The sequence below is a fragment of the Miniopterus schreibersii genome, assembly GCF_964146895.1.
Source record: "Miniopterus schreibersii genome assembly, chromosome: 3".
In the NCBI taxonomy this organism is placed as follows: domain Eukaryota; kingdom Metazoa; phylum Chordata; class Mammalia; order Chiroptera; family Miniopteridae; genus Miniopterus; species Miniopterus schreibersii.
The window spans coordinates 72,907,994-72,931,105 of NC_138103.1; the positions used below are offsets into that span (position 1 = coordinate 72,907,994).

Consider the following 23,112-nt stretch of genomic DNA (forward strand, 5'->3'; position numbering starts at 1 on the left):
CTTTTAAATATATCCAATTGAATCTAAATGCCATAGAAATTTGGTAACTGTCATTATGTCTTTAAGAAATACACAAGCCCATTCTTTTATAGTCAAAATTTTTATCATTTTTTTTTCCTTTAACTCAATATGTCTGCTTCTTCTCTCCCTCCCAGAATATTACCCTAATGTATATTTTAATATTTTTAAGATATTTAAATGTATTTTATGCTTAAAAGTATGTTTAATCATATAAAATGTCTCCATAACAAAAATATATGTAAATAACAATTACATTTAAAAATTTCCTGTAATCATAAAGAAAATTTTTTTCTGGATTATTTGTTCATTAGATAACAATCATTATTAAATAATGATTGATCAGAGGAGCACATACATATTACAAATTTTAATAAATAATTAAATGTAAAAGCAAAGTTTTAATGAAAAGATGTATCTTTAATTAGATGTATTTTTAAATTATTGCATTTATCTCTGTATTTCTATAGAATAAGGCAGGATTTCAGCATCAGTTCAGTTTCTTTATTTTGTTTCTATAGATGATGAATGCTTTGTTTACATAAGTAGAAATGAAAGGAGTTTATGATAGAAATATCAATCAATCCTTTTAAGTTCTTTTGAATTATTTGTCAAACATAACCATGGTGATTTATCATGAAAAAACATTTTTAACAACCCATCAGCTGTTAATTTGATTATGTTCTCCTATAAATTTGATGAAAGCAAGAAGCTACATATTTAGTTTCATTAATCATTCAATCATCAAAGTCATTCTCTTTCTCTGAAGACACCAAATGTCTCCAATTTCTCTTTTCTTGATGCCCATGTTTTTATACCCCAGTGCTATGAACTATTGAAAAATTACGGATGGGTAAAATAAGTTTTTCTTTTGCAAGTGGGATAAATGTGATTTTAAAAGGAGAAGTCTGACTTTTTATGTTTGAAAAAATAAATCTTTATTGATTTCAGAGAGAGGAAGGGAGAGGGGGAGAGAGATAGAAACATCAATGATGAGAGAGTCATTGATCGGCTGCCTTCTGCACGCCCCTGACTGGGGATCGAACCCACAACCCGGACATGTGCCCTGATTGGGAATCGATCTCCTGGATCATAGGTTGATGCTCAACTGCTGAGCCATGCCAGGGGGGCGAATCTTGAATTTTTTAAAGAAAAGAGTATATAAGAAAGTATAGGATCTGGAAAATAATTTTCTTAAAGCCACCTGCCCGCTTACACCTATCTTAGCATGACTTTGGGATATTTTAGAGACTGATGCTAAAAGGAAATCATATTTTTAAAGCTATTAGCATTTGACGAGAATTTTAGTAGTGTTCAACACAGTAGCACCAACCTTGGAGAGAAATATAGAATATTAACTTTATTGAATTAAAAATTTGAACAAAGGATCCTGTTATGTAAATTTGTAGGTGATTGTTTGGACAGAATATATGTCTAATTCAACTAATTGTATAATCCACCATCATGTTTCTAGAAGACCATTCAAATAGGTTGAGTCCAGTATGTTGACGTCAAATGGAAAACTAAATATTGGTGTTCTTGGAAGGTTATTTGGTATTTTAACATGGGACTCTGGATATTTTCTTGCACTTCTCTTCCTTTGCTTATGTTAGTTCCTCTGCCTGAAATACTAGTTCCTCCTTTCTGCCCCCTATGTGTGAACATATTATATGTCTTCATTATAGCTGTTTTATATTGTAGTTATGAAGGCCGATTCATTCAGCTTTCTAAACATGTCTCAAATCTAATCCCACCTCTCTGTCCAGTGCCCTAATTCAAACCCACATTATTTTTGATCTTCCATCTGCTCTCCCTGGCTCCATTCTCTTCTCACTCCAGTGACTACACCACAAATTATAATGACCTGTCTAAAATACAGATCAATTCCATATTGTCCTCAGAAATCCTCAGTTCTTCTTATAACTCTTCAGTGTCTCTACACTGCCAAATGTATTAATATGTACTTTCCTTTATTGTCTTGCAATTATCTGTTCCCAACTACCTGTCCAAATTTTTCTCTAGCAACTACCCTCACTTATCTTATCCTCTTGTCACACAAATCATTTATTTCCTTGAACACATATCATGGTACATTTATTAGAATGTCACAATGGAGACATAATTTTTTTTTAGTAATGTTCAACCTGAACTCTGGCTACTTGTGATGAAAGGCTAAAATTTATTTACATGCAGTGGGTATGTCCTCTACAGAAAAAGTTTGGTTTATTATGAAAGTATATTTTTAGATCACATTGAAAGGACTAAGCATGGCCATAGGCCACAGAAATAAATGACAAAGAAAAGCTTTAAAAAATGAAGGGAGGCTCTGGTAAAGAAAAACTTTATCTCCGTAATCAATGCATCAAGACTTTTCAAAATGTGTTCTGAAAACACATAAAAACACAAACATAAATTACTTATGTGTTTAATTCTTTTTTTATTTATATTAGTAAGAAAAGGGACTTTCGTGTTTGGTCTATAACCTAGAACTCAGTGAATCTTAACCATCTTTTAAAAATCCCCTTCTGATTCATAGTGAAGTAATATGAACTCTAGCATGTTAAAAGGCAGGCAGATTCTACTAACGATTCCAGCACTAATTGTATGATCTTTAATGGGTCTTTTATTTTTACTAAATTTGTTTTTCTCATTTATAAAGTGAAAATTAATTCCATATCTATTCTAGGAGAGATGGTATCATATGCAGTAACATTTGAGATTATATGATAAATTTAAATAGGTTTAGAAATACATTGTATCACTGAATTATTCCATAGTCACTTTAACTTTAATCCTATATTTCCTTAGAGGATCTAGTCTATTGTTTTGGAAGGCGTGTGTTGATAAGACTAATACTTGATCAATTAAGGAAATAAAGGATGTATTGGGGTTTGTTTGTTTTATTTTTTTCTTATTTCTTTTATGTTTCTTATGTTTCTTCCTTGTTAAAACAGTTTTGGTATGAACCATGATGGAATTGGAAATACTTGTGGGACGAAAGGTCATGAAACAGCAAAACTTATGGCAGCTCACATTACTGCAAATACCAATCCCTTTTCCTGGTCTGCCTGCAGTCGAGACTATATCACCAGCTTTCTAGAGTAAGTAATCTCTGGAGAGTGATGATGAATTGCTCTAGAAGTAAGCCATTGGTAGAAGCCTAATATGCAGTGCTTCAAACTTTGCATAATGAGTAACTTTTATAGGGCCCAGTGATATTTCAGGCTGTTCCAAAAGTACTTTCATATATCATTGTGGCAAATTTTTTTCTTCATACTCAGACAGAGCTTACTGAATAGATTAGAGGAATTGGAGCAAGGATTTAAGCGAGGTTGATGATGTGAGTGTTAGAAATGTTCAATAAATGAGAAGCAATGTCAGAAAAAAAATGTAAATTTACATAATTTAATAGAGCATAGGTCAAACTTTAATTCAGTGATTCTACATTTCATTTTGTTGGTGAAAAAAAACTGAGTTCTATAAGAATGCTGTAGTATCTAATAGTAACAAACAACAACAACAAAAAATCAAACACCCAGGAAATAAAAATGAAAAATTGAAGATTTATCTTTGAAAATTTATTAAGAGACACATCTTTTCTGCAGTTTGGGACCGTCTTTCTTCCCTTTTAATGTATATTCCAAGAGTTTGGTTACTTAACTGTGAAGAGTATAAATTGGCTAATGTTTAGGAATGCAGATGTCCTTCCACATCTCACCTGCCATAGGGCTTCAGTGTGGAACTTCAGAAACGAATGGACTTAGGTCTCACTTCCAAACTGTGTGACCTTGGGTATGTTACTTCACCTTTTCAATCTTCATTGACCTCATTTCTTAAGTGAGTTTAATAATACATACACCATCAGGTTACTATGTATATAATTATGTATAATGCTAAATTGTATTAAAAACATTTAAGAGACATTCATTAAGTGGTAAATATTACTATTTTAAATGATATCAAGGTTTTAAGTTTTAAGGCTCTCATTATCTTCAACAGTTTTGTGCCATTTTTTTCTTGGGGAGAAGAGATTAAACACTCTGTGAAAAAGTGAGTCATACATAAAGCACAGACAAGCAACAGAAATTCTTTTTAAAAATTGTCTTTTCAAAATTCACATTAACATGATTGTAGTGTAACATTTAAAAAATTCAGATTGGTTATGGAGGGGAACATTGTTCGTTAAAGTTTTGTTTCATATCTGCGAATGGACGATCATATTCTGAAAATTTATAATTATATATTTTTTAAACAGCCTCAACAAGAGATTTTAAATTACCTAATACAATGTATTACTTAATCAAAGATCAAAAGATAAATGTTTAAAATGGGCTCTTTTGAATTAACTATTATAATAATGAAATTGAAGGAATTGGAAATTCACTTCAGAAGGTGGCAGCTTTACATAACCTAACAATTTTTAATCCTAGTAATAGATCAGAATAACACTGTGCTTGCCTGGTGCCAGCCTGGGTGAAGGGCTGTAAAGATAGACCACAGAGAATTTGTTCAACATCCTTCAGTAGTTTCTAACACAAAACACTAGCAATATCATTTTCCAAGATTCTTTTTTTAATGAGATCATATTACCTAAATTTAAACATTGTTCAAAACTCTGCTCTCCCCAGAAATCAAGGCAGATCTGCCATTTCTCCCTTGACTTGGATCATGTTTTTATAATGGAATCTTAGTATCTGTCACCAGAAAGACAAACTATATAACATGCTCAGTATTCCTGTGCATTTTCGAAGCCTTCCCTCCTCTTGTTCTTTTCAAGTACCACGTTTTTTTGCTCCTCTATCCCATTTCTATTGCACAGCCCATTTGCTAGGACCGTCTCTGTATGCATGCTAAATACAAGAACCATTTTCATCTCTTGCCAGCACCTACCTAGTCGAAACAGTATTAAGGCTGTTAAAACACTCCAAAAGGAAATCCCAAAATTGCTGATAAAATACAGTTAAGAAATCACCACTGACTTGGTGAGAAATGTAAAATTCTTATTAGTTGCAATAAAGTGTCCCATTGAATTAATTAAAAGAATTATTACGAAGAGCATTATTTAAGCCTTATTGCCTCTTTGCATTTTGTATGTGTAAGCATGATTAGTGTTGACAGGGTTCTAATGTACTTATTTATCCTGTATTTTATAAAAATATTTCTCTTGTGCATTCTCCTGGGGATGCTCACAAAATTAAAGCCATTTTTGAGAGAGAGATGTGAAAGACAGTAGTAGGTAGAGAGTTGTGGAGAAGTTGGCTTCCCCTCACCCCTTTAATAATAAACTAAACAACTCTGATCATAATCTGACCAAGCAATAAAGGTTTTTAAAACACAAGGCCCTTTGAAAAGGTCAGTTCACTAGAGCAAAGACATAATAGTAACTTTCTTGACTTTCTTTGTTCCTTTTTATTAATGCAGTGGACTTAATTGCTTTACCAGCTATGTGTGATATTTTTTAAAATCCAGTGATATTTTGATCAGGGATTGAGGTTACATTTATGTTTTATAGTTGGCTCAAAAAGACTCATAACATTTTATTTCAGTTTTTCCTCTCAAGAAAAAGAAATCTGTAAAGATGAATTGTTTAGGAACTGCAGCCCAGCCAGCAAAATGCACACCTTCCTCTCCTTAGTGACTGTACAGGCCAAAGATGACGGTGGATTTCAACAACGAGCTTTTTATGATTTATAGATTCACTCTTCACGATGTTCAACTGAAAACCATTCCATGGCCTTTACATGCCAATATAGTAAAAAGTCTCTCGTGTCATTCTGAAACACTACATGCTATTGATCAGTCAGGAGATGGTGTTTACCAACTCCCAATATTTTTTTTCAGATTTCTTAAACTCGGTGATTCAATAAGTGGTTCATGAATCGCCCAGAAGCCGTCCTGATTAAATAATAAAGAACCTATTTCCGTTAGAATGGACGTGTTATGCCAGCTTCTGATGTTTTCGACAACGGCTCTGCAGGTAGTGTCCTTCCTATCTGCCTGCGGGACTTTATTTATTTATTGACTTAGAAAGTAAAGAAAGGTGAACCTGGTGTTACGGCTCACTCTCACCCATGATGTGGGCTAACTTACCAGGCAGTGGAAGGCAGCCGGAAGTCATTTAGGCCAGTTTTTTGTTTTTTGGTTTTTTTTTCCCTTTTTCCCCTCATATATTTTCCACCACTTAGTGGTAGTCCAGGGTAATTTCATAGTTTTTTAAAATTCTGAGGCCTCTGTGACTCAACTCTTGCTCTATTTAAATTAAAGTCTGTTATATTGTTTGAACTGTCAAAGATCCATAGCAAAATCTCCTACAGTTCCAAATTAAATAGAGACTGTCCATTTTACAGAAAGGATGGAAGCTGAAGAAAGGAAGGCAACATCATGGTTGGCGGTGAACTAGGGAGAAAGGTCAGTGTAGAACTACAAGAGTAGGGATAGGTGAACAGGAGGATGACCGAGGCACTCATTTCTTCCACAGCAATTACCTTTGAAGATCAATACCAGTGATCTAATTAGGTGGAAAACAGTTTTATAGATGGGACCTCTGTTTTTCTGTGGAACCCACAGAACAGCTTAGAAAAACAGGTTTCTTCTCCTTCCATTTATCTGACACGTTTTGGGGACTTACTCAAACCCATAAATTTCTTTGATAAGTATAATGACATATGGAGAAAGAGAGCATAACTAAGTAAACCATTATTAATACAGAGTTTGCATATTGGATCCTTCACGTTTAGTTATGTTCAAGCACCCCTCACATCCAGAGGACAAGAGAGAAAGGTCTGACTTAAAGAACTCAGTTTAGGATATAATGTATTGTTAGTTTTGTGAGGACTTAGAGAGCAGTTTATGAGAACATAGTAGGTAAGATACTTGACTTATAGATGACATCAACTTAATTCATTTTTGCTTAATTTAAGTATGTTAGCACAATTCTGGGGAAAATAATTCAAGATGGCACTAAATGTTAACTTTTTGTTGTTGTTGTTAGGAGACTGTTAAGATATGCACAGAGTTATATAGAAAGATTTATTTTTTAGATTGACCCATTGCGCTGTAGACTGAAGGTCTATGCTTTATAGTATAATTGTTGAAGTGAAAGATAAATCTAAAATTACAATTAAGGGCATATCCTCATGTGTTCTGGAAACTAAGCCAAGAGTGCATACTTTACGTGGGGGTCTGTAAATTTTAGTTGAAGACTCAACTCTGGCTCATGTTCTTAGTTTCAAGGCTAAGTTTTGAGCTATGTAAATAAGACTTCTCTAAATTAGAAGTAGAATACATAAAATATGGCTTTGCTATCATGCTGCAAGGATTTCTGGAAATGTAAATATACTTTGATTTACTAAGAATTTTATAATCAAGCAAAAAGCATGTTATCAAACTGATACACATATTTTTGTCTTGTCTTAGAAGCATAAACAAAGTAGAGTCAATGAATTCAATAACTACATTGCTGTACATTTTAACTAGGATCGGGCTTTTAGTTATGAAATATATACTGCTAGGGAAATAATCATAGTTCTACTTTTTATGTATATCCTTTTGTTCTGGACACATGTATTTTATACTTAACAATGCTAAGTTCTATTAGCATCTCATAGATGGAAACTACTAACAGTGTCCTTCATTTTATTTATTAATGAGTGAGGTTTATGTTTTCTGAATGGAAAATTTCTCATATGTCACCAACGCATGCACTATCTATGTTTAAAAGTGCTATTTGATGAGAAATTCAGAAATATTTATATATATGTGGCTATGTTTCATAGCCACAGCCAAGGACCCAAGATGGCAGAGGGTTTAGGATTCCCCAAGGGCAGAACATTTGTATCACTTTTATGATCTGTACAGCTGTTAAAAAAACAAACACAAAAACTAAACAAAACAGATGCCATTTTCTCTTCATATTTTATTTTACTTCCTCAATATATAATATATATAATATCTCTACTGTTATTATTTTGATAGTGGTAGCATAAATAACACTAGGCTCAGCATTGTAAGAATTATATGATTAAATTGATTAGCTAGAATGCTAGATTAAATAAATTACTCATACTTCCCTTTTGTTAAATGGAAAGAATTATCAAATATATTAAAACACTCATATCTAATATTTTTAAGAAAGGGAAAACATTTGTACCAGGAGGCCTATACAGAAATATTCATATCAGCATAATTTGCAATTTCTAGAAATTAGAAATAATCAAAATGTTCCTTTGATATTTGTGGCATAGTCTTAAATGGAATGTCAAAGGACAATGTAAATAGATAGTTATACACATCAACATGGGTATATCTCACATTCGAGTCACAAAAGAAAACTGCAGTATGGCTCCTGCTATACAGAGCCCCAAAACAGGCAGATGTATATTGGGAGGTAAAACTACTAATAAAAGGAAGGAAATTATTAATAAAAAATCAGAATATTAGTTACTTCCTGAGGGGAAATGAAGTGTGTGATTGGGATAGAGTACTTGGTAATTTTCTAAGGAAAAAAAATAAGAAAAGTACTCCCAGGGTTAAATATACACCTCTCAGGTCCGTGTCCTCTACTTTCTATACCTCTATCTGTGATATTTCACAATGGTAATTGATGACATAAGCATGGAAATATATAGAATTATTATTTTCTAAGAGTTAATTAATAATTGATAATGGTGATCTATAGATTCAACTTCCTTGAAATTAGCAGGAAAGTAGCAAATTTTAGTAACCTTATGCAAAAGGTATTTTTGTCGCTTAACCCTGAGTTAGGAATTAAAATATGAAAGCAGCTCCATCCCCCAAGTACTTTACACAAGATTTTATTGTACATTATGTACCAGATATGGTTACTTAGCGGAAACTATGTAGTACATTCTCTACCGAAAATGTAGAAACACTTTAAGTCAGCCTTGCCCTATACTTGCTTTCCTGGAGCCATTAATAATAGGTAAGACACTTGCCAACACTGGTAATTTGTACAAATGTCACCAAACCCATCTCAAAAGGCCTTGCTGATGCCATGCTCCTAAAGATACATGTTCATTCTTAAGGACTGATATGATTTTTTGCTTGTTTTGTTTTTTTGTTTTTTTAAAATATATCTTTATTGATTTCAAAGAGAGGAAAGGAGGGGGTAGAGAGAGAGAGATAGAAACATCAATGATGAGAGAGTCATTGATTGACTGCCCAGCCCGCAACCCGGGCATGTGCCCTGACCGGGAATTGAACCCTGATTGCCTGGATCCTAGGTCGATGCTCTACCGCTGAGCCACGCCCGGCCGGGCCGCTTATGTTTTATTTTATTCTTCTGTAAAAATATTGTGTAGATAGTTAATGAGACCACATTAATACATAGCAATAGGTAATCCTAAAGAACTGAAACAAAAATCCACTTGGGGATAAACTTTCTTGGAAGAATTTGGCTATGGTGACCACACTGCACGGTAGTCTTCATTATCCGGAGACCCTTGCAATGGTGGTCGCGTTTGGTGTTTTTAAAGAACATGAACCATGATTAGAAGACTATTAGTACCTGAGAAAAGGAACTTTAAAGAAGTAATTATTGTGGCTTCCTCCTGGATTAAGTCAATTTTCAGTTTGCTATCAGGAGAGATTTTTTCCCCTCAGTATATCGTTAAACTTTTGGATCCCCTTAATTCTTCTTCTAAATATTTTAGGTTAATTTTCTGTATTCCTAAAAGTAATTATGTATAATAATTTTTAAATAAATTTTTACTTGGTGCCATTTAGGTGGATATATCTTATATTTTCTTTTTTTATGTTATTGGCAAATATTTTAACTACTACAGTACTTAAATTTTCCCCATTGATTAATAGTAGTACTTAACTTGATATTTTACTTTTATTACATATTTAACTCCTTTCATCAAGACTTATAATTTTTGTTGTAGAGATGAAACTGATATTTTTGAAAAATATTAGTAAACTAAATAACTAATCCAATAATCTTATGACTATCCCATGTTATCAAAATGGTATGTCTTCTTTCATTGTACTTTTCACATTGGCCTTTTTAACATTAACCTTAATAGGAAATTAAAAAAAAACACACATATCTTTATTGATTTTGGAGAGAGGAAGGGAGAGGGGGCGAGAGAGAGAGAGAGAAATAGAAACATCAATGATGAGCCCGGCTGGGCATGGCTCAGCGGTTGAGCGTCGACCTGGGATCCAGGCGATTGGGGTTCGATTCCCGGTCAGGGCACATGCCCGGGTTGTGGGCTCGATCAATGACTCTCTCATCATTGATGTTTCTCTCTCTCTCTCTCCCTCTCCTTTCCTCTCTGAAATCAATAAAGATATATTTTTAAAAAAAGAAAAAAAAAATAAGAAACATCAATGATGAGAGAGTCATTGATTGGCTGCCTCCTGCACACCCCCGACTGGGGATTGAGCCCGCAACCCGGGCATGTGTCCTGACCGGGAATCGAACTGCGGTCTCCTGGATCCTAGGTTGATGCTCAACTGCTGAGCCACGCCTGGCCGGGTGAAAATTTTGAATTTACTATGGTAGAATTACATTTGCCTAAAATTTGCATACCCATATAGATTAAAGATATTTTATATTATAAAACAAAAAGACATTGCTATTTTTAAAATTCATCAAAAAGTAATTTGTCTTACTGAGGTACATGGCAGTTTCGAAAAGAACAAAACCCAAGAAATAAAAGGCACTCTGTCATGAAAACTCAGTAGCTGGGTGAAAAAAAACCAACTTGTTCTCTATTAGGTAGATACCGTGAGCAGTGACAAGTGAATAGATTGTAATAGCCAATAGTAAAATCCCTCTTTTTTAGTCCCATATTTAATATTTCATCTAAATATTTTTATTGATCAAAATTAACCAAAAAGAACATAAATGAAAGGGAGAATGTGTAAAGAAGACAGTATTCGGTCCCTTGGGTCTTTTCATCTATCCACCTTATGAATAGTATGTTTCAGTTTTTAAAAGGTATTGATTTGCTCCTGGGCAAATATACATTTGTATATAGCAAATTAACGTTTACATTTTAAGACTGTGATAAAAATTTAAGCAAATATTCTCATTATTATGCATGGTTCTTTCTTACTTACCTATAAATGAAAATTTGTACTGTCCTAAATAATAGTGGAGGAACTTCTACTTGTGAAATTATTTTCCTTTGGCAAAGCAGATGGAAAAGATTTGGGGAAAAAAAACACAAGTGCTGGCACAATTGACAGGAATGTTGGAAAAAATTTTTAAATGTTGGCATAGGAATTCTTTAAAAATTCTAACTTACATGTGAAATGAAAGTAAAAAAGCATCTGTCCTATTTTATGCACACTGACTAAATAAAATGAACAATTATATTTAGCAAAGTATAAAGCTCTTTAAGCTAAGGTATTCTGTCTGGGTTTTGGCAATCTTTATGTTATTTGTTCCACTGAATTAAAATATTATGTTTGAGTGCAGGCACACTTTGAAAAGCAGGAATTATAGAGAGAGGAGAACATTCCCTTTCCTAATTCTGATGACCCTAGATGAAATATGAAATTTTTGAGAGACTAAACACTTGTAATATACTTGAGAGGAGAACTTTGGATCTTGGCCTCATCTGTCATTCAGCCCGTTTATTATTGAAATATTTCAAGAGCCTTTGGACATGTCATCTATTGTTCTGCCCCAGGTGGAAATATATAGATTAAGTCTTTAAGGGTTACAACCACAATTTTTTTTTATTTTCCACATTTTATGTTTTTAATTCTACTACCAGATGTGGTTATATTTTCACTGAAAACAAACAAGAAACTTACAGCACTATGAAGTTCTATTTTGATTCCTTCAGAAATTGGTTTAAATCGGTGTTTTAAGGCCAACTTGACATTTTCAGATTGTTGTCTGAGATACTTTTATTATGTCTTGGTGCTGGGAAAAAATGATTGGGGCTCTCATTCAGGTTTCAGTAAAGTTATTTTGCCACGTGATTATTTCTTGGTAGAATGTATTGTTTTTCATGCATCAAGTTATTAAAACAAAGAGCTCATCGCCTGGTTTCATAATTGTGATTGAAATGGTCCATAGTGTACCTAATTTCCTTTGATCCTTTATGTTGAACAGTTCAGGCCGTGGTACTTGCCTTGATAATGAGCCTCCCAAGCGTGAATTTGTTTATCCAACTGTGGCCCCAGGTCAGGTGTATGATGCTGATGAGCAATGTCGTTACCAGTATGGAGCAGCATCCCGCCAATGTAAATATGGGGTAAGAAGTCTCAATCCTTATGTTTAGTCATTTCTATGTGCTCTTTCATGACACAAATGTTAGGATGGAGTTTTGGTGAATATACTTTACCTCTGGTAACATTATTCATGCAAATATGGCCTTTGACACTGATCCTTTTCTGAAATTTGTATAATATCTATTTCTAAATGCTTGAGTAATCCTAAATTAAGCAATTTTCAAATGTCTTGTGAGAGATGCTGGTAGAATTTTGATAATTTCTAATGTATTTCTTTAAGTCCTGAGTTTATGATGTCAACTTTAGTTTAAGAAATGCTATGGTTTTGAAACTCCCCCCACGTCCCCGGGCCTTTTCTGGTTCTCTAATAATTGGGTTAAGGGCATTTTTATATTGTCTAGGGGGAGCCTTTACTTTAACTTGTAGTTTCTAGTACTGAGTCATTTCAAGTTGCTTCAACCCGATGCTCACATTCTAACATAACAACTGCATGGGAACACGATGACACCAACCCTGCTGTGGGGGAAAAAGCAAAAGAAAAACCATATCATGGCTGATTCTTCATGACTCCCTAAAGAAGTCTCAGGGTCTGTGTCAGAGAAATGAATGCAGATTTCTTCTTGAGTTTCAGAGGAAGATTTTGGTGTCTAGGGTAGGGACATGTTTATAGTTGGTACACATTATAAGCATGTTGAAAGAAAAAAATAGGAGTTTTGAATAAGTTGTGAAAAAATGTACAGGGGGTAAAAGATAAGTTTAAAGACTTGGTCCCTATCTTTTTGCAAATCGTGCTTAAAATCACTTTAAAAAAAACAATAATAAAAAGAATTTTGTTTTCACGTAAAGACAAAATAATATATGCACTGTGCTATACCAGTTATTCCTCCAGGTGCAGTAGAAAGGAAAGTGATTTTAAAGCCCTCCTTGGGTGATGAGCCTATTATTACTCATGGTCAGCTTTGACAGCACATTTTGGACATTAGATTTAAAGACTGTATGCAACTATCTGAATAGTTAGAGCCCTGAGTGAAACTTTGGCCTTTCCTGTCTCTCTTTGCTGAAAGTTTCTATTCTTATTTCTGTATGGTTATAGTTTCTTTTTGCGGGGCGGTTGCTTTTTCCCTCAGAAAAAGTTGTCCAAAATTTAATCCTGGTCTTTGTATATACTTGTAGTTTAGTAGGTTGAAATTCATGATCAAATGATATTATAGATTTTGTTAATTATTCTTATGTATGGTTTCTCATTTCTTTGTTAGCAAGTGAAATAATTTATGTTTAGTTTTTCTATTGGAAATTGGGTTTTAACTCTACCTATATATTTCCATATTACATAATATGTACTTTTTTCTTTAATGAACTAATAAAAAAATTGGTCTGATTATCCCATATCTATATATGTATATCTCATTTATTTCAGACTAGTTGATATGAAGTGAGATAAATAATAATTGAGAAGTTTAATTTCAGTTACGTTCCTTATATTCAGCTTTTAGAGTTTACTTCTTTATGCATTATGTTTATAGACTTTTGTAATATATATAAATTAAAATTGGAAAACAGACATTAACATCTTACAATCTTAAACAATTTCATGTATTTTATTATGAATCTTTTCACTTTGATTTGCAGCAAAATGGTTTCCTTACACTCATGTACTATATAAAAATGCTTATGCTACTTTTTATGAAGTGCTATCTATTACTAACAAAGTTTCTTGAGTCATAATAGGTTCTTTATAATCATCCCACCTCTTAAGCTTGTGCCTGAAAAATTGGGTTTACACAATTGATAGCACCCAAACACACTCCATGTTTTACCTGGTGAATCTGTAAGGTTTTAAAGGAGTCTAAATACTACTTTAGAAAGCAGTAGTGGCTTTGAAGGGGAGAGTCCAGTCAGGTAAACAAGTCATATTAAGATGGTAGCTAAAGGGAAAACAACCAGCCCTGACTGAGATAGCTGAGTGTAGCATCCTGAGATGAACACTAAACATGCGCCAAGGCTCAGAGGAGCACTGTAGGATTTAAGTGAGGGGACATGTCTGGTGTTGAAGCATCATGAAATGAACCCTATTTCAACTAGATCCCTAGTGATGTCAGGGAAGATAGCAAACAACCACAGAATGACCCACAACTACAGCAGCGATCAGCTTCCCATGTCTTCCACTTTTGTCATTGCTGGGGTCACCAGTGATTACATCTGTAGTCAAGAAAAATCTCGCCTGATTTTTTTGTGAGTTGGTTCATTAATATACATATTATTTACACTTGGGCATTTCATGAAAACTTTTCTTTTTTGTTTTTCTCCACGACAACATTTTCCACCATTAACCTTGTATATCACCCATTTATGTTTTCTAGATAAATCCCATTAGAAGTATGAGATTGTAATGGCCATAAATACAAAGAACAAAACTGTACAGCACAATATACAGATTAATATAACTTTATAAGTAATTTATAAAGGATATCTAGTTTCTGGTATTTACATAGTTTTTTTTCTGAGGTACTTCAGACTGTTTTGATTAAAATGGTAATTATTTTATAATGCTTTATAGATGAGGAAACTAAAATACAGAATATGGTGTACCTACTCCAAGGTAAAAAATAAAAATAGGTCTAAATCTGTCAGTTCCACTTTCCATTAGGTACAGGAAACATGTTAATAAGACTGCAGATATATTTTCTTTCAGGAGATAAGTATCATCATACACACAAAAACAATAAATGAGGATGAGAGGAAATTTTTGGAGGTGGTAGGTGTTTATGGCCTAATTTGTGATGATGGTTTCATGGGTATAGACTTATCTCCAAACTTGCCAAGTTATATACATTGAATATGTACAGCTTCTTGTACGTCAATCATACCTCAGTGAAGGAGTTTTAAAAAGAGAGATGAGTGCTATCAGAGTTAGATTTAAGACCCAGGACAAAACCAGAGAAATTTTCTAGACATCATAGCTTCGTTTAATTTATGGCAATTATTATCTGTGAGGTTCGTCACTTTATATAGCCTTAAGAGTTAGCACATAAATGCATAGTAGTGTGTTGTACATTGTCATTGGGACTGAGCAGTGTTTATTCATAGACCGTGTATTCTGGAGCGTAAACAGGAACACGGGGTCTTACTTGTGGTTTCACAGTGGAATAGGATACTTTTTCACAGGACATTTTCAGTAGCAAGACTGCTTACCATTAGCAATCACCTGTGACCTGAAGTTGACCACCAGTAGATTTTACTCGGATACTTTTTCCAGTGAGCGGGAGCCACGTTGTTGTAAACTTCAGATAGCAAAAGTGTAAGATAGGCATATAAAGAGCTTTTCGTTTACCTGGCACGTGGCGGACATTAAACAAATGATTCTCTTTCCTCTGTGAATATCTGTCACCCATGGGGCGATCTCTGCATGGCTGATATGCTGGTAGTGCTCTCCGAGAATCAGAGCCGTCTGTACTGTTGGGAGCATGTTAAGATATTTTAAGGGTCACTCTTTGAGTTATGCTTCAGTCTCAGTGAAGTACTTAGGAGGACATATAAGGGAAGTTTAAAGAAATTAAGTTTGAGTAACCTGTGAAAAAAAAGCTAAATGTTGGCCTCAAAATCACCTTCAGACATTAGAACATTTATAATAGTTAGATTGCTGGTTACAAATTGTTCTCTTTCTCTACCAAGAGCATTAAAAAGCACAGTGGCCTTAATTTTTACAGCTGGAAGCTTGTAGATTAGGCACTAGGAATGATTTCAAGTTTTTAAAATTGGGATTTTGCACTGAGGGAGACTGTAAAATCACTTTGCTTGAAGATTATAAGATGGTGTAAATATTCTACAGTGTGGTCTGATAGGGGTTTAGGGAATAAAAGGCATGGCATTACTTTAGCAAGTCAATATTCTCTTGGAACCCAAATGTGTATATTTATCAAACACACACTTGACAAGAAGTTGATTTAATTTTGATTTTCCCTTTAATTTCAAGCCAAAATTATAGGTTCATAATCACTTGTATCCTTAAAGCTTAGTAGTTTTCACTCTGGGTCTGCTTCTTAGAGGTATTTTTAAAAACCATTTAATCATTTTTAACCCCTTCAAATTAATGATTAATTAATTAATCTGAATTAGTTTTTTGTTTATAATAAGCACAGAGGCTCACACACAGGCGAGAGTGCACATACACACACACACACACAGTGCTCTTCCAGGCTCTCTTGCACTTCAGTTGCCCACATAACAGGATTAACCTATTTAAAGCTGAAATAAGGGCACAGTACCCTCTTTCTTCAGTCGGCTACTAAGCACCTGGAGCCAGGCCATGGGGTCACCATATGTTGGTTTTCAATTTTCTTTTGTGTGATACAATGATAAGTAACCTTTCTAATCATTGACGCTCCTTCTTGACCTCTTCAGGGCTCTGCTCTCCCCCTTGGCCATCGGGATCCTTATTGCAAGCAGCTGTTGAGATGTCACTGACGGGTAGTGAGACAAAGAGAATGCGTCATAGCCACAGCCAAGGGCCCAAGACGGCAGAGGGTTTAGGATCCCCAAGGGCAGAGCATTTGTATCACTTTTATAATCTGTACAGCTGTTAAAAAAACCAAAAACAAAGCAAATTCTAGCAATAAAGATGCCATTTTCTCTTCATATTTTATTTTACTTCCTTAATGATATAATAAATATAAAATGTTGTTATACTTTTATGTTATTTCTTTCCCCCTCATGTGAACTGCTTATTTCAGTTTTCCCAAGTAAATCAAAGGGCTTTTCTTCCCATTTTTTAGTATCATTTAACAGCTATAGTTACTTGAAAAGGATGGAAATTTCAGAGATTATAATTCTAATTTCTTTTACTGTTTTGAAAGGATCAATGATTAATAATTTTTTAGAATTAAAAAAAGAGCCCGGCCGGGCATGGCTCAGTGGTTGAGCATTGAACTAGGATCCAGGCTATCGGGGTTCGATTCCCAGTGAGGGCACATGCCCTGGTTGCCGGCTCGATCCCCAGTCGGGGGGCGTGCAGGAGGCATCTGATCATTGGCTCTCTCATCATTGATGTTTCTGCCTCTCTCTCCCTCTCCCTTCCTCTCTCTGAAATCAATAAAGATATATTTTAAAAAAAGACAAATTCCCAAAGCATGAAGCCCAAGTAGATAAATAAAAAGAAACTTAGATACAGTGGTGAAACTGCCCTGAAGCAAAGACAGAGAAGTTTTGAAAGCAACTAGACAGACTTTATTGCAATGAAACAGCAATTAGACTGACAGGTGACTTTTCCTCAACCTCTAGAAGGTTTCCAGATAATAATGAACTTACTACCTTTAAATGCCAAGGTAGTATTAAATATCAGCCTGGAATTCTATATTCAACTCAAATATCATTTTTAAAATGAGGGCAAAACAAATATATCTTCGTACAACTAAGAACCAGAGTTTCCTGTTAAATTAATTACTAGAGGATGTGTGGCAAAAAAGAAAGAAATGAACATGGATTATCAAGCCTTGGGCAATGAATGGTTCACAAACTTTTAGCTTTTTGTAGGCAAGGAAAATTTCTCTCCAAAAATTAGCAAATCAACACAGGGATATGAACTTATAATTTTGCCAAGTGGAAACATTCTGTAAGGACTACCATAAACAAACACACCCTGCCATGAATAATCTTACAGTTTATCGTAACACCTAAAAAGTAAAAGGAATAACAATAAATAAGGAAGTTCATGAAAATAAAACATTTAGTATCATGAAAAAACCACATTGACATCATTCTTCTAATTTTGTCACAGAATATTAAAAACTTGATCAAAGAGCAGTACCAATCCATGGCTTTTGGGCTACATGTCTTTTTATACCCTGCCTCCTTCCTGGTTCTTGTAAATTCTAAGTGATAGTGTTGGTTTCTCATAACACTAATGTAATGCTTGGTGAGGTAAATGGTAGGTGCTTAACAAATATTCTTGCACGAATGGTAAATAATGCTGTTACTTTTGTTTTACCAGGCAATCCTCCTAATTGATTAGAAGTTGATCCCATGATATTAGAGATGCTATTTGCAATTTTCAGTATCATGTGACAGAAATTTCCAATAGTGGAGACTGTTGGTAACTTCTCTCTTCTTCCTTTAACTCAAGGGCAGGCACAAAGACCACACTTCTGGAGAGTCTTCCCAAAATGAATTGTATGGTTAGAGAAGAGAATTAATCACCCTAATGCACAGGCAATGACTTATTAATTCATGAGACTTATTTTAATAAATCCTAATTTCTATAAATAAGCATGAGTATGTGAAAGATAACTATGTTCTTCTAGAGCTAAGCTGGTGGCTAGTCAAATCATTCAAGGAAATTAACCCACCTATGATGATGATTGTTATACAAATTCCCCAAGAGGCAAAAACATTGAGCATGTATTTAACTTAAGTAGAGCTTGGGACCTACTTTAGGTACTTATTTAACAACTAACATGCATGTACAATTGTAACAGACACATCTGTGCAAGTACGCCATCCATGTTCTAAGCTCCAGCAGTTTAGAGAAAGCAGGGTGTTTCTGAAGATGTGAAATTGTTCTCAAGTTCTTTCAGGAAGTATACCTCTTGCTTGCTGGGTATGAAATGAAATTTTCTTGGGTTTTATCTTTCGAGAGAATTTTTTGTAATCTTTAGAAATCTTAATTTGGATATCAAAGTCTTTCTTATCCAAGTTGATACACTAGATGAGAGATCTAGCTGAAGACTCTTCAGAGCATTCTCCAAGAGTCGTTTTACATCTTAGGAATAGTTCCCATACATAGATGTTCAGTCCTGTACTTTAAACAGTATTTGTGAGAAGTTAATGCCCTAGCAAAAGTTGAATCCCCAGAAATGGCTAAGGTAATAAAATCCTGTTAAACTTGGGAATCTGCCTTTTAAAATGTGCCCTCTTCTGAAGGATAAGGGCGCTGCCCTCAGGGGCCTCTCTATTGTGATTCTTGAGATTAAAATTTTGGGAAAAAGTATCTTGAACACTTGCTGCTTGGGTAGAGATTTTCAAGGCACTTTTGGAAAGTTTCTGTAACTTGTCTAAATAGTATGTTCTCCTAATATAGGATATTGTTGTTTTCCATGATAGAATTTTCATTGTATAGTTCTGTCCAAAGTAATATTTAGGCCTAATAAAAATCATTAAAGATCAGGAGTATGATCCAGGATTATGGTTAGGGTTGTTTTTTGGGGTTTTTTTGGTAATCTCTTAATACAGTGTTCTAGCAATGCTTGTCTATTTTTGTGAACCCATTTTTCTTTGAATGTGGGTATTTTTGATACATGGGAACAATATTTGAAGACGTTAACATGTTAGTCCTACTGTTTTTTAAATATTAAACTAAAAGAATACATTTTGGGAACATGTACTGAAAATCAATCTCCTGTAGAAAAGGAAGAATGAAGTAGCATAAATAACCTTCTCTTAAAACAGAAACTGAAGCCTTGAAAGAAAATAGAGTTTGTAATCAACTGGATTGCAAGAACAGGGAAGTTTTATATTATGACTCACAGAATGTGTTGTTTTATTTTCTAATGCTTTAACTCTTCTGCCTCAATAATTCTCAACACGGAGTTTCAAGTAGAAAAATAAAGTAAAATAGAGTTTAAAGTAGATAATTTTCAAAAAGTATTTTTAAAGTCTAGTAGAAATTATATGTCCCTTTCTCTGCCTGGTGAGATGGGTTGGGGGAACATCCTAGAGAAGGACTCAAAGAAATCCCTTCAGTTTCCTATGCTCTGAGGCATTCCCATTTTCTGGAACATTTGAGTTAACTCACTGTTACCGCTTCATTTCTGAATTGTGTTAATGTGGCATAAGTTCTTTAAAAATTTTTTAGAATTGAGATATAATTGATGTATACTATATTAGTTTCAGGTGTACAACATAATGTTTCAGTATTTGTGTATATTGTGAAATGATCACTATAATAAGTCTAGTTAACATCTATCACCATACATGGTCAAAAAAAATTTTGTCTTGTGAGATGTTACATAAGTTCTTGTAATTAAGTTTTTTGAGAGTTTAAAGAGCAGTTGGGGAATAATAACAGTATAAATGAATCTTATATATAAATTTATTTTTGCATTCCAGATTAATATATTTTTATTGCAAAAAGATATTTTATACTCAGTGGTTCTAGTTTAAATTAAAAACTTGCAATATCATTAATTATGCTAGTTGGTGATCATATAAAGAGAAACTGAAAATTTTGAGTTTCTTCAAAGTAAGCTTTTTTTGGCTAGTACTTAAAACACTTTATTCAGATATGTGTTGAACAGCTAATTTTAAAATCTGATAGTGTGTGAACAAAATGAGGTACTTTACATTGTTGATATTAGAATAAGTGTTGTAATTTCCCCATGATGAAGTAGGATAATGAAAAATCCTAAAAAAGAAGACAAGACAGCTCCAAACAATGTCCAAAATCTGTCAATTATAGAAGTGACATATAAACAGCAGCATTTGTTCAAAACCAAATTTCCCTTTCATGAAGATGGTGGGCTACACTGATGAACTGCAAATAACATTGCTAGATTGTTCTTTAGGCAACTTTGAATTTTAGAAGTTACTCCCTGCCTATTCCTATGGTCTCTTTTTTCTTCTTAAAATGGTCTTTATTTGACTATTACAGTAGATCTAAGATGACAAATACCTAGCACCACTCTATTAGTAATTGGTAAGTTTGTTCTGTTATGTATTCTTGAGAGAAATAAACATATATTCCCTTTCTACATATTCAATCTTTTTCCCTACCCTTCTCTATTAATGAAGTTTCTGTATATTATTTTTAAAAGATCTTAATATTAAAAACTAAGAGATACTTTATCTACTAAAATGAGGGTTTTAAAGACAAACATTTAAATGATTCTGTACAATGGATAACCCACCTTCCATAAGAGCCTCCTCCAAAATCTTCCCCTTTGATGCTTCAGCACCAGCAAGAAACAAATAATGCTGAGTGACTGTGGGCCTATTTTATGGAAGAGTGGACATGATTTTAGTCTTTACTTCTGATCAACTTGCTTTTGCCTTCTTTCCTAGGAAGTGTGTAGAGAGCTCTGGTGTCTCAGCAAAAGCAACCGCTGTGTCACCAACAGTATTCCTGCAGCTGAGGGAACACTCTGCCAAACTGGGAATATTGAAAAGGGGGTAAGCTCAAAGTTTATTAGCTATTTGATAAATGTTTAGCGTTGATATTCAGCTGCTAGGAAATCATGCATATTAATTAAAATGTACTTGAGAAAATAATGCATTTCTAGTCTATTGAGTTAATTGTCATAACTTGATTTTCTGCAAATATGCATTGGTCAGGAAATTACAGTGAATAACTATTTTCTGGGTCAGTTTCACCTTTCGTATGTATATGTGTGAGTTATATTTGTATAGAAAATGTCCACCAACAATAGTACATAATATAGTCTGCTTAGTCATATGTCTGTTTTTTTCTGATAAATAATACCCAGGAAAATTATGTGATTCTAGAATATTTTACAACTGTAGTCTAACTAGAGTCACTTTGAAATTGCAGTATGAGAGAAAGGGCTAATAGTAGAAGGATACTTAAACAACTTATAGAGCACAGAAATTGGAGCTAAATAATTTTGGTTTTATCAGTGGAATTTTCAAAAATATTATTAGAAATTGCTGAAACAGATAGGACTAGTTTATGCTATTCCTGAAGTTCTCTAGGTATTTCTATATATGTGAATTCTAGAATTTATTGCTATGGACTGGATTTACAATAATAACTACTACTGTCATCTGTTCTCAGTTCTGACTTCTTCCATGTTAGTTGGGCTACTTTCAACAAAGATTACACTGGATTTCAGCTTGCAAACTGATGTTTAAATAAAAAGAATGAGAGCTTTTGGGCAGCTGTCACAGTTTATTAATCCTTGCTGACGGCTTCATTCAGGACCCATGACCTAGTGCCATGTTGATAGCTTTTCCATGCTGAGTTTGGAAATGTTGGTAAATTATGGTAAATGTATGAATTGATAGGGTCATTTTAAAGGATTAAGGATCTTTTTTTGAGACTACGTAAGTAGCCAATACAAATACAGAGATCTTCGCACACGACCAAAAATTCCTTCTTTTTTTTTTTTTCACTGAAGTAATAGAAAGTATTAGGAACCGCATTCTTGAAACAATAGTCTGGGTTTATTTTGGAACCAACAATTCTTGTCATCGACAAGTAGCAATTTAAATCAATCTGTACTTAGAAGAAATACACAACTGTAGGGGGGAAGTCACAGTGAGAATCTGTTTCCTTATTTGCAATGGATTATTATTCTTGTAATCTAGTCTATGGTTTCTATTTGCTTGGAATAATACTATCACTAGGCCTCATGGGCTCTTTTTATTTGACTTTATTTCTAACCCTACGGCAAAAAAATTTTATTTTTTAAAATACTTCAGAGCTCTTCTAAAGCATTCCATAAATTATATAATCACTCCAAATAAGTAAATCACAAGTAGTGGCTATTTGAGAACACATAACTTACCCCCACCAATCATTTACATGGTAAACACATATTTAATATCTTCTAATTTGTGCTTAATTGCAAGACTGTCAAATGCCATATCTTATAGCTATGTGCACATATGTGATAGAGATGACATATTTCTTGAAAATTAGAGACAATTTTGAGGGATATTTAGAAGACACGCTCAATAATATTAAAGCTAACAGTATTAAATTTGAATTTAGATAAATAAATAGAAGGGAAATATAATTCTAAGCATAAATAAGAATAAGCACAGATAAAAAGTGAATAAAATGGGGGAATATACTTGATTTCTAAAGATTCACATTTTTAGTTTACGTTGGTTGCCAACTTTTTGACCCTTATCCCCTTTTTTCAAATGAGG

General features: G+C 33.8%; 1 protein-coding gene across 2 annotated transcripts in view; it reads left to right on the plus strand.

Moving 5' to 3' along the window:
- The window catches only part of ADAMTS6 (ADAM metallopeptidase with thrombospondin type 1 motif 6), a 207,326-nt gene that overhangs the window by 92,491 nt on the left and 91,723 nt on the right, over nt 1-23,112 (plus strand). For both annotated transcript variants that reach the window (XM_081132538.1, XM_081132539.1), the window contains 3 exons: nt 2,973-3,119; nt 12,113-12,254; nt 21,283-21,390. In XM_081132538.1, the coding sequence (XP_080988664.1) occupies nt 2,973-3,119; nt 12,113-12,254; nt 21,283-21,390 (397 nt within the window). The remainder of the gene's footprint in view (nt 1-2,972; nt 3,120-12,112; nt 12,255-21,282; nt 21,391-23,112) is intronic.